The sequence below is a fragment of the Crinia signifera genome, chromosome 8 (assembly GCF_055691185.1).
Source record: "Crinia signifera chromosome 8, ASM5569118v1, whole genome shotgun sequence".
Lineage (NCBI taxonomy): Eukaryota > Metazoa > Chordata > Amphibia > Anura > Myobatrachidae > Crinia > Crinia signifera.
In genome coordinates this window covers 60,744,471-60,757,810 of record NC_139224.1, presented here as the reverse complement: position 1 = coordinate 60,757,810, position 13,340 = coordinate 60,744,471, and the positions used below count along the sequence as shown (strand labels likewise).

Sequence of the window (13,340 nt, the reverse complement as noted above, 5' to 3'; positions counted from 1 at the left end):
TTTTGGTCAATGTTACCAAAAATCGCAAAAAAAATAGACCAGGTTCTGACAGGCGAATTTGACAGAACCATGCACAGATCATTGAGATCTGTGCATGGTTCTGTTAATAAAAATGTGTAAAAGTGTTTTTATAAAAAAAAAAACGGTGTGGGGTCCCCCCTCCTAAGCATAACCAGCCCCGGGCTCATTGAGCCGGACCTGGTTCCAAAAATATGGGGGAACAAAAAGCATAGGGGTCCCCCGTATTTCTGAAACCAGCCCCGGACTCTTGGACCGGTCCTGGTTCCAAAAATACGGGGGACAAAAAATCTGGGGGTCCCCCGTATTTTGAAACCAGCACCGGGCTCCAACAGCCCGCGGTGTCATGCCACAGCCGGGGGACACTTTTTATACAAGGTCCCCCGGCCAAAACATGAGCACCGTGGCTGGTCAGCCTTGGACGGGGTACCTGGAGGAGTGGGGACCCCCCCAATAAAGGGGTCCCCCCCCCCCAGGCTTCACCCGTCCAGGGCTGAAGCCCGGGGCTGTCACCGGCGTCCGTGGCCAGTGGACGCCGGCCTGATAGGGTTAAATCCATCATACATATCATTACATTGCTTTTTACCGGCGAACTACAAGTGCCAGCAGACCTCCCCCGCATGCTGGGACTTGGAGAACCACAAGTCCCAGCATGCAGGGCATTAATGGGCCCGCTGGGACTTGTAGTCCACCTGTAAAAAGAATGTTTATAAAAAACACACACACAGAGAAGTACAAGTTTATTACACACACACACCTCAATTTTACACCAGCATACTTACCATTCCTGGATCCAGCGCTGGTCTGGCTGCTTTACAGCCGGCTCCCCCCCGCACTGACAGGCAGCGGGGAGAACCGGCTTTCTCCGTTGCCTGTCACCGGCTTTCTCCGTAGCTTCTGTAGCTCTGTCCGAGTGCTACAGAGGCTGAGAGCGCGATTGGCTGAGCTACAGTATGCGTCTCCATGGAGACGCATAGCTCAGCCAATCAGGACTGAGCTATGCGTCTCCATGGAGACGCATACTGTAGCTCAGCCAATCACGCTCTCAGCCTCTGTAGCACTCGGACAGAGCTACAGAAGCTACGGAGAAAGCCGGTGACAGGCAACGGAGAAAGCCGGTTCTCCCCGCTGCCTGTCAGTGCGGGGGGAGCCGGCTGTAAAGCAGCCAGACCAGCGCTGGATCCAGGAATGGTAAGTATGCTGGTGTAAAATTGAGGTGTGTGTGTGTAATAAACTTGTACTTCTCTGTGTGTGTGTTTTTTATAAACATTCTTTTTACAGGTGGACTACAAGTCCCAGCGGGCCCATTAATGCCCTGCATGCTGGGACTTGTGGTTCTCCAAGTCCCAGCATGCGGGGGAGGTCTGCTGGCACTTGTAGTTCGCCGGTAAAAAGCAATGTAATGATATGTATGATGGATTTAACCCTATCAGGCCGGCGTCCACTGGCCACGGACGCCGGTGACAGCCCCGGGCTTCAGCCCTGGACGGGTGAAGCCTGGGGGGGGGGGACCCCTTTATTGGGGGGGTCCCCACTCCTCCAGGTACCCCGTCCAAGGCTGACCAGCCACGGTGCTCATGTTTTGGCCGGGGGACCTTGTATAAAAAGTGTCCCCCGGCTGTGGCATGACACCGCGGGCTGCTGGAGCCCGGTGCTGGTTTCAAAATACGGGGGACCCCCAGATTTTTTGTCCCCCGTATTTTTGGAACCAGGACCGGTCCAAGAGTCCGGGGCTGGTTTCAGAAATACGGGGGACCCCTATGCTTTTTGTTCCCCCGTATTTTTGGAACCAGGTCCGGCTCAATGAGCCCGGGGCTGGTTATGCTTAGGAGGGGGGACCCCACGCCGTTTTTTTTTAAACTTTTTTTTTTAGCACAAAATCGCATTTATGAAAATGCGCACATTTTCATGACTAAAAATCGCCCGAAATCGCGGCAAATCGCATTTTTTTGCCGCAAATTCGCATCTCATTACATATGCGAATTCGCGGCAAAAAATGCGATTTTTAAAGGTGCGATTTGGTGCGATTTTTTTTTAGTCTAAAAAATCGCACCCTATTACATTTCGCCCCTGGTCTACCTTTTGACCCAGCTTGATCTTTTCCATATGTTGTTGACCTATTGACTGACAAGCCATTAATCCATACCCGGTTTTACTATGGTGGAGCATCAGCTCAGCACTCACTGTGGCCTCCATCTGTATATTGTGTCAGGCAGTGTGAGGGCAACACTCCACTTATAATAAAAGGCCTTTCTCACCTTGGACATCTGATGCATTTTCTGCAGAATGTCTTGTAGATTATCCTGCTGCTCGTCTCGCAGTTTTCTGAGTTCACTCTAGAAAACAGAAGACCCAAAAGCACATTCAGATGACATAATACAGTCAGTAAGTTCTGCACATGCATCAGTAAGAAAATAACTCTTCTATTAACAAGCTTTACCTTAGTCATGGTTGCACCTTCCTGCAGTATCCCTGCTCTCAAAGCTGACTCTTTGGCGACAGAAAGTTCCTGGAAGACTTGAGCCACCTCATCTCGGCTGAGGCCGGTAACTGCACTAGATCCTATTTCAGCATGTTTCATCTTTTTTTGTTCGTTTTCTAGGCCCTGGAATCTCACTTCTAGAGACTTCATGCGGGAATCTAATTCAGTCTTTTGAAGAGAGAAAAATGAGAAAATTAAATATTCCTAATAAAACTAAACTAAAAAAATGAATACAAAAATAAATAAACACTTATCACCAAAAGACCCATACAAGCAGCAATTATTTGAGAGCAACAGAAGTGTAGGGGAAAATATAATAGGATGAGAGATTCAGATAGCGAGAGATTTAGATTGAAATCTCCATTTTTTTAAAAAGCGGCAATCATTTACACTGCAAAACCAGTTTGATTTTAAAAAGTGTAAGTGATTGCCGCTTTAAAAAAACGTGGAGATTTCTTATCAAATCTCTCACTTTCTGAATCTCTCATCCTATTACATTTCACCTGTGATATCTTGGAAACTAATTTTATTTTATTATAAAGGGGGCAGAAAAATAAAACACATTTATCACAGTTGATTAACAAATGATTTGTTACAAACCTGAAATAGATTATTTGTTCGGTGTCCTGAATCTCTCATTTGCACATTATCTTTAATAGGTTTCTGTGTTCCAGAAAATGCAGCCATTGGAACTGACAACAAGCTCCCAAGTCCAAACGGATAAAAATGCCACAGTCCTGAGAAGAGAACAGTAATGATATATCACACTTAACAAGTTCCCTGGTGAGATACAAGATAAAGAAGAGGAGAAATATTGCAGGGAAACACAAGGATCAAATTGTGAGCTTCCAGTTTTAATTCAGTGTGGTAACCAACTGGCATCATATATGTATAGGTATATGATCTAGCATCTGGACTACCCTGAATGAAGAATTGATATGTATACTGAATTACATATAAAAACGTAATATAACTTATTATATACTGATTTTACCTGTAAAATCCTTTTTTCTGAAGCCATGGTGGGTGCTGGGACTATGGGCATGATAGGTTCTGGAGGACCTGGGCAGCAAGGAGAATAGAGAAGTGCAACCCTTGGCTCCTCCTCCCTCATACCCTCTCGTCCTCAGAAACCAGTCATTGTAACAAGCCAGGAGTAACAGAAGGAAGAGAAAAGAGAAGCACGCAAACAAGAACATGCATTTAGGACAAGCATGCACTTGCTGACAGTGTCACTAGGCCACCCTGCTCCATGAAGGAGCGTTAGGGTGGGCGCTCATCATCCACCATGGCTTCAAAAAAGGATTTTACAGGTAAGACCAAAAATCCTCTTTTTTTGCCTTTCAGTTTATGATGGATGCTGTCCTCCTAAGGGTGGTTACGCTCCCGAGCTGCACTTAAGACACCTCACTCGAAAGCATTATCTGATAAACGACCATGCAGCTGCCCTGCAAAGATGCTCTGCAGAGACTCCTGCACGCGTTGTCCAGGACGTGCCCACCGATCTAGTAGAGTGAGCCCTCACCGAAACCAGCTTCCTAGCAAGCAGGTACTGGTGTAGCCAACGTTTGCATTGGCCAGCCTTGCTTCATCTTCACAGAACACCAGAAACGATGAGACAAGGCTCCCAAATCAGACACCCTGTGGGCGGATGCAATGGCCAGTAGGAAAATAAGATTTCATCTGATTTCAATGACTCAAACGGGGCACCTTGAAGCTGTCGGAGAACACGGGGAAAATCCCAGGGCTGCACCGGAGCTTGTAAGTGTAACACTCCCTGTAAAAAGGTGAATGCCCAGAAACGACTGAGCGCCACTGCCAGGTCCCCTGTTGCTGCTGGTTTGTCTCTTCCTCCAAGTGTTAAGAGGTGGTTGGAGAGAGTGGTTGACAAGTCCGTCCACTGGCTGCTGGCAGAGGTGAGGGATCTGCCAGTAGCTGCGCAGCATTCTGCGCACTGACAGCCCAAGTTGTGAAAGAAAGAAAGTAAGAAAGAAAGAAAAAAATGAAGTGTAAAAAGGACACTGCAAAGACCACTCCTAAAAATGCACTGTTACCTCAGGCACCAAGAAAAAAACTGGTTCCTAAGGACAGATGAGGGTATGAGGGAGGAGGAGCCACGGCTGCACATCTCTAAAGAAGTTATCCTTCTCCTCCTATCCTCCTTGGTGCCCGAGTCCTCCAGACCCCATCATACCCATAGTCCCAGCATCCATCATAGACCGAAAGGGAAAATATTATACTATCACAGCTCCCTTCAGTTGGTGCTGAAGATATTTACATGTACAGCATAGAACAGTGACCTATAGCCCTTACCTGCCGCGATCAGTGCCAATAATAGAAGGAGCAATAGTACCAGCAGTGCCTTTTTGAGGACATTGTAATGCCTGCAAAATAACATATAAAAATGAAACAGAGAAATTAATTTGTTTTAAAACTTGTTTGCATAAGGTCAAATTGTTTTTTTTTTTAAATATTCAAGTAGCATTTTTTTGCGTTAAGTGTGCTAACAAGAACTTCATTCAAAATAAAGTATATAGATACCTGGGGGTAATTCAGACCTAATCGCACAGCCATTAAGTTCAGGTAGACGCCACCCCACCAGAATGAAATCCCACTATGTGAATTAATGTGTTCACTGTGCAAATAGTGGTGTAAGGCTTCAAATCTATTCGCAGCCATGCAAGTATGTTCAAAACCATTTGTAAGCCAGTCACCAATGATTTTTAAGGTGCCCCTACACAGGTCCAATTTGGTCTGTTTTCATCAGATTCCGATGGATCGGCCCAATACAGTATATCCAATGTAAACTGGCCAAATCGGAGGTGTTTGACATCTGATGCGCATTCCCGTGGCACATCTGATAGGATCCTGGAGAGCTTACGTGCAGCACATCACGGGTGATTTTAGCACCTGCGATGTATCGCATCCAATGTCCCTCGGACGGGGACATCAGACTTGGCACTTGATGTGGCATTTTTTACATGCAAAAAGGGGAGGGGTCCATCAGACTTGGCACTTGATGTGACATTTTTTACATGCAACGAAAACAGGCATATCTGGCCAGTTGCCAACGTCACACATCCTCTCCTAAAATTTTTGGGCACGCCTGCGTTTTTTTCCGGTCACTCCCAAGCGTTTTTTCTTGGCATTCCCATGAAACGGACAGTTACCACCCCCAGACGCCTACTTCCTGTCAATCACCCTCCATCTGGCCAACGATTAAAAAAAGTAACAGGACTTCTTTGCAGGATGGCATCGCGCATGCGTACTGCAGGACACACGCAGTTTAGCGATAATTGGCCGCCACATGAGTTCCCCTCTAGTTTGTAAGTAGTACTGTAACACAGGATCCGAGAATGGAGGATGAAGCAAGCAATTTACCACAACGAATGGATTTGCCCGGGACTATCCAATTAGCCGGATATACAGCATTTATCAGGGATTATAATTTGTATGCCACAGGAAACACCAAAGCATAATCTGCGATTAACAGCCACCATAGCCATGCTAACACAGGACATTAGGAACTTTATTGTGGATACCATGTGGTATCGCATGATCGCGGGTCCTTTTTTCATATGAAAACGGAATATAGTTGGATAGCATGATAAAGAGCCTGTCAAAAATCGCTCCATCAGGCCATTTTTATTGTCCGAAAATGCATCACAGCTAATTAAATAGAGACTCTGCTATTGAATCCATACCCACTTTAATATTAATGAACATATTCAAAATATTAAAAGCTTAGAACGTCTTCTCTCTCAGCAATGCAAAGTACAGACATGTGGTTTCTCTTGTGTGGGGACTGATACAGTGATTAGCTATACAAGCCATCCACTGTAAAGAATAATGTAACACACTATGCAAAATAGAAACTATTCACATACAGTACATTCTAATAACCAAAATCACCCAATAAAATTAGAAAATAAAATAACAGTAGAAACAGTGAGTTAAAGCCAGATAAATACTCCTTAAGGTGCATACACATTAGGCAATTTTGACCTCAAAGTAACTCAAAACACCAGAAGTCAGCTCCGTTGAGCTCAAATTCACCTAATTTGTATGGGCTTTATGTCATGCAATCCATTTTCCACCAAGAAGTCGTACCATAGTCTTCTATGGCAGAATTCTGATTGGTTCCTAGCACATAAGCTAGAAGCATGTGAATAATATGTTATAAGAAGCTCTCTAAAGCATCAGTTGGAGAGAGTACATTTTCAGTTTATTTAGGTCACATTACTACAGCATTTTTCAACCACTATGTCATGGTTCACCAGACAGGGATCACCAGACGGGGATGCGCAAGCGTCTGACATGCACACGTGTCCGAGTCACTTGGTGGCAGGGAGCAGAATCCCTGCCCGTATCCGGGTGGGCTCAGACTGAACGGGGCATCTTGTGCGCGTGTGCCCCCTTCCCTGGGGGGGGGGGGGGGGGGTGGCCCCTTATGGCTGTGTGAAGAGCCCCCGGGGGGCACAATGAATCACTTAGTGAATTAATATACACAGTAATATAATATTGTTAATATAAACTTCATGACTAAAGGGTAGACATTTCTGTAGCATGGGATGTAAAGGTGCTCTGCAGTGGTAAAGCAGCCCTGGCCAATCAATGTGCTTAAAAAAGGCAGAAGTGTATAGCAAATCACATAACACCAGGGCTCTATAGTAACTGTAATAGAAGAAGTTTTACCCATTCCACAGTACACTACACCAGGGGATCATAAAGATATACATTTATTTCTCATGGCCTTTTCAATAGCTGAACAGGAAACAAGATATGCATTTTATATCCATGTCTAGGGAGGTGGCATCTAACTGAGGGGGATGCAGTCAAAATCCCGACAGGGTCAAAATCCCGAATGGGTCATAATACCGGCAAGGCCAAAATCCCGACATTTAAAATACTGACAAAACTGTTTTTTAACCCGACATGTGCCGACAGGCGGTGTTTCATCCATCCACTAGGGCGTGGTGGTAGAATAAAATAGTGTGCCTGAAGCATCGCGAGCGAAGCGAGTTCACTTCCAACTGTGTCCATGTCGACTGTGTCGACATTTGGGTAAAAAAAACCAGTGAAAAAACCCATGTCGACCTGTCGATCGAAAGTCATGTTGACGGTTTCACCTGTACATTTTATATGTCGGCATTTTGACCTTGTCGGTATTTTAAATGTCGGGATTTTGTCCTTGTCGGTATTTTAAATGCCAGGATTTTGTCCTTGTCGGTATTATGAGCCATTCGGGATTTTCACCCTTTCGGGATTTCATACCGAATCTAACTGAGGTAACGTAACTAACCTGGTTAAGATAAAGACATCAAGTAGAGAAGCAGAGGTTGTAAGACGATACCATGTGGTGCCAATCCACCAATACAATAGTCCAAACACACGACCTAAAGAATTGAAGAACATTAAAGAAGAAGTCAAAGGTCACATTATCCTGGACAGACTCCACAATGTACTGTATAATAAACAAGAGAAGATGCTGATGAGATATGATAACATACGTTATACCTGTGGGTGCATATATCTACCTCATGAATGAAAGACAATATATTCCATAAATCTTTTCTGGTTCCATAGTACATGATTCAATACATTAGATCAGTGGTAGCCAACCCTAGCCCTCGAGAGCTACCAACAGTTCACATTTTCCAGACAACCTAGCTGCTGCACAGCTGCACTCATTAATCACTGGCACATTTTAAAAGATCCACAGATGGAGCTAATTAGCTCACTTGTGATTCTGTGAGGAGACCTACAAAACATGCACTGTTGGTAAGCTCTCGAGGACTAGGGTTGGCTACCCCAGCATTAGATCTTGTAATCAGCTGAACTCTTCTACATTGTAAATCAATTAATCTGGGAAATATGCACTAATTAAACAAGAGAAGACTGGTATAAATGTATACTATACACACAAATATATTAATGATAAAATTAAATGTATTACATACAGTACTGTATTAACAACCATTTTTTCTTAGTTAGAATATCACATAAAATAAACAATATCAGTATATAAAGCAAATTATACTATATAATCATCTATATATATGTCTAGTGTCTGATTGTGTGTCTCCGAAACACTGTTATCTGTTGACAGCGAGTGAAACTACATCTCTCTCACATGAACAAACACTGAGGCAATAACAAGGTAGCAGACTAGCTTTCGAAGCATTTGCTTTGAGCAGGCTTATGTATGGGAGCAAAGGCCAAATGAACCATTTACTTCCAAACAATGGTAATTGGTTAACTTCATTTGATTTAACAAATTTGTCCGAACAATCGTTTCTGTCCAATTTCCAGTGTTTTGAAAATATATTACCAGACTTTTGTTCTCAGCAGACAGATTGGACAGATAAATCTGTTGTGTGAGTGCCCAGCTTTCATTGTGGCAATTTCAACTGGGACATAGGGAGCAACTCAGTAAGTGCAAAACCATGGGCAGATGTTACATGTGCAGAGAGCAATGCTGGCCACACATCAGGCCAACTTTCATCCAACCATCCAACTAGTTGGCTGGATGGAATAAAAATCTGATACTGGATGGGAGCGAATATAATTTGTAATTCAGTAATTTGCTCCGAAAATCTGAAAACGGACAAAACCTGTCGCTCAGATAAAGTAATGTAGTTGTATTGGTTTGATTTAAATAATTTCACTGAATGTTTTCGTCCATTTGTCTGGGTTTGTGAGCAAATTGCTCATTGTCATTTGCTCCCATTCAGTACCAGATTTTTATTCCATCCAACCAACTAGTTGGATGAAAGTTGGCCTGATGTGTGGCCAGCATAAGATTTGGGTGAGTTGTTTTGTTTCTGTGCAGGGTAAATACTGGCTGCTTTATTTTTACACTGCAATTTAGATTTCAGCTTGAACACACCCCACCCAAATGTAACTCTCTCTGCACATGTTACATCTGCCCCACCTGCAGTGCACATGGTTTTGTCCATTAGAAAATAATTTTGCTTCTGAGATCCTTATGGAATTACCCCCATGGATTGGTGAACAACCCAGGAGGATGGGGACCCCGGACGGCTGCAGCTGCGATTGCACATTGTAGCAGTCACACAATGGGGGTCATTCTAATCCATACGCTCCCTTAAGCATTCGCAAAGGGGAGCGATAGTTTGGGACTGCGCATGCGCATACACATGTATGCGCATGTGCACCAGCTTGGTGCAAGCGGGTGCGGCAAATTGCTTATTTGCCGGCCCAGCGTTTCATGAGCGTTTCTATGAAAATTTGCCTGTGACGCGGGTGCAGATTTCAGCCACTCGCACGCTTCCTGCACATTATTAGCCATTATTTTATGGTCCAACTCGAAGAATTTGTTATATATTAGATTATGCTATATATATTGATATGTTTATTAATGTGATATTTGAATTAAGAACATCAGTTTGTTATTACAGTATGTAATAAATGTAATTTTATTTTTTATATGTTTAAGTGTTATGGTATACTTCCACACCAATCTTCTCTTATTTAGTTAGGGCACAGTTCCCAGATTCATTGATTCACTATACCCATTAAAAAAGGTATAGCTATTGGTACTCATCCACAAGCGTACTTGCCCTCTGCTACTTGAAGAATAGAATTGGTTAATTTCTTAAGCATTATATTCAGTTAATTAGCGCCTGATTAGTATTTGTTGCTTTTCTGCATTGTGCCCTTTATCTGTCCTGACATACTTTTATGCTTAAGGGTCCTACGCAAGTAGAGATTTGCTGAGTGTTCTGAGCAATGCTAAATCGCTCATCAAGATCACTCAGTACACAGCGATATGTCAGTGCTGTGTTCTTTGTAATCCGATGGGGCAAATGTTGGATATTAATCGCCGGGTGATAGTGACGTGCGGGGCCGCACATTTCTATGGCCCCCACACGTAGCAATGTAGGGACATTTTTTAAGCGATGCCCCATAATCTCTATGTGTGTAGGCCTCACTAGTCCACTCCATTCACAACTGTCTACTATCTAGGACAGTCACCTCTATTAGCCACAGTTTGCTTTTAAAAACTGTCCCGAGTGTGCAATTTTAAGATATGACAAGACAGCCCGAGTGGGGCAGTGGGGCCTATCGTCGGCGTGGGGCAGTGTCAGGGGAGCCCCAGCAAACTGGCGTACGATCGCCGGGGAGGTAGGTATGCAACGGAGGGGAGGCAGGAGATACGAGGGATGTGTGCGTGCCAATGGTGCACAGCTGGAGGCACCGCTGGCGCACCCCTACCAATCAATGGCATGCCCAGAAATTTCTCGGGAGAGCCTGCTCCTGCAGAACAGCTCAGCCCAAGAAATTTCCGGGCATACCACCACAATCTGACTGAGCACAATTGCCTGGAAGTATATCCACTGAACCTCTACTTGGAGAGTTGGGGGATCAAAACTGTCATGGACACCTTGTTTAATAATTTCCTATTAATAGGTCAGTTTTGCTATGTGATTAAATGTTGCTGACCTGGATAGGAAACCAGGAGCCATGAGAGTTTCTTCATCTGCTGCTTCCATCTTCTCCAGCGAGAGACATGTGCAGAACCATCTTGAGAAGAAGAGTGACCTATGGGCACAACAGGATTGTGGGTACTTGTGAGTTATCTGGGCGTCCGATTTTTTGATTGTATGCCTTAAGTTAAGGCATACAATCAGATGCGATGCGATGCGATATCGCATCGCATCGCATGCGATCATCGGATGCGATGACCCGATTTTTCCATAGGAATCAATGTTAAAATGATTCCTATGGAAAAAGGGGTCCTTTTCATACCCCTACTATCCAAGTGGGCATGGAGTTGGATATAAACCTGTGGCGAGCGTAGCGAGCCACCGAGCCCGAAGCGTGGCGAGCGAAGCGAGCCCCGCGAGGGGACGGTATTCCGTGTCCCCTCGCGGGGCTCGCTACGCTCGCCACGCTTCGGGCTCGGTGGCTCGCTACGCTCGCCACAGGTTTATATCCAACTCCATGCCCACTTGGATAGTAGGGGTATGAAAAGGACCCTTTTTCCCATTGAATTCCATGTTAAAATGGACTCAGTCCATTTTAACATTGATTCCTATGGAAAAATCGGGGCATCGCATCGCATCCGATGGTCGCATGCGATGCGATGCGATGTCCCGATCCGACCCGATTTACAAATCGGACGCCCGGATAACTCACAAGTACCGGATTGTGTATGTTAGACCAGATGAAAAAGATAGGAATAATATATGTACATATTTTCAGAACAGCATCTAACAATTTCCAGGCCGAATTGTACCATATATGCAAACTAGACACATGCCAAATGCATCACTGTATAGGACAGTATAGATAATATTTTATATTTATTTTATTATATTCCTTGAATGTACTTTTATCTTTGCTCTGTAGCAGCCTCCTATTTTCTTTGTAATACATTGATTTTTATGGTCTTAACTTTTGCAATAATTTTCATCACATCTATAAGGAGGCACAGGAAACACTGGGATAGCTTGGAGAGGAGAGTCTGGCCACCAAACAGTTACAACTTTCTTCTCCAGCATGCTCAGGCTCACTCTCCACTATTCCCCACCCCAGGCCAGGGGCCAGCTGTTACATTACCAAGCCTATGGCAGGTGCGAGGAAAAGAAAGATCGGCACACACGCATATACAATTACAAGAAAGTGACATGGATATCGGCACACAGGAACTATCGATGCAAGCCAGGTGCGTCCCTATGGATGTAAAGAAAAGGATTTGACCATATAAGACCATACATTTTCTTCCTCAACCCACTAGTTGGCATAGGGAACATTGGCATGTCCACTTCATGGGCAGTGGTGCTCTTTAGCTGCGCTAAGAAAAGTATGCCCGAAGGCTGCTTCAGAAGACATAACATTTATCAAACACATAAAAACGGATAAATGTGTAAGTAGATGACCACGTGACCGCTTTGCGGTTGATCTGCCGAGGACTCTACTGAGCTGGTGAAATGAACAGTCACCACCACAGGGGGAGGAAGATACACCAAAGATTAGGCATGGGGTAAGGCAAAGCCATCTGGCCAAAGACTGTTTTGAAGCTGGCCAACCGCACTTGGTGACATCTACGGAGAAGTGGCCGGAGCAGTGAAAGAGGGTACCCTTTGGGCAAGTAACCCACACAAGTCAGGGGACTTCGCAATCAGCATGAACAATTAGAAAAGAGAGCACCAAGTTAAAGCACTCCAGTCAGACACCCGCTGGGCCGACGCAACAGCAAGCAGGAAAATAGTCTTCCCTGTAAGCCAACAAAATCCAAAAAATTCCAAGGGTTCAAATAAAGCAGACTGCAGAGCCTGGAGAAATAAAGACAAGTCCCATACAGCCATTGGAGGAGCAAATGGTGGCTATATGTGTAGTATGCCCTGTAAAAAAATAAATGTCTTTACATCCAGCAACTATTCAAGCTGGTGTTAAAAAAGGACTGACAAGGTGGAGATATGAGTGAGCGGGTCGTCACAGGAACGTACGACCCGCTCACGAGTTGACAAAGCCGCCGACTGGCACAGAAAAAGCCCCTGATGTGATCGCGACCCGCACCCACTACAATGGTCATTTCTGAGATCCTACCTATCTCAGAAAAGATCTAACGACCAGCGGGGCCACGCATCGGATCGGGATCGCATCAAAAGGGCAGCGAAATGGCCCAAAACATGGCCGATTTACATACAATCGGTCGAGATTGTATCTACATTGGCTCGTTTTGGGCCATATTGTCCTGGTGTGTACCCCACATTAGTTCAATATTGTTAGAAGTGTTATCTGCTCACTGAGGCAAATTAATTTTGACTAGCTGCCACCCTTATGGGTGACCTCCCCATATACAGATACAATA

General features: G+C 44.6%; 1 protein-coding gene across 4 annotated transcripts in view; it reads right to left on the bottom strand.

Annotated features, from left to right (window-relative positions):
• The window catches only part of SUN2 (Sad1 and UNC84 domain containing 2), a 58,672-nt gene that overhangs the window by 18,898 nt on the left and 26,434 nt on the right, over positions 1-13,340 (bottom strand). For all 4 annotated transcript variants that reach the window (XM_083156529.1, XM_083156527.1, XM_083156528.1 and 1 more), the window contains exons 5-10: positions 10,967-11,065; positions 7,803-7,896; positions 4,814-4,884; positions 3,101-3,237; positions 2,459-2,668; positions 2,277-2,354 (exon numbers count right to left, since the gene is read on the bottom strand). In XM_083156529.1, coding sequence (XP_083012655.1) covers positions 2,277-2,354; positions 2,459-2,668; positions 3,101-3,237; positions 4,814-4,884; positions 7,803-7,896; positions 10,967-11,065 — 689 coding nt within the window. The remainder of the gene's footprint in view (positions 1-2,276; positions 2,355-2,458; positions 2,669-3,100; positions 3,238-4,813; positions 4,885-7,802; positions 7,897-10,966; positions 11,066-13,340) is intronic.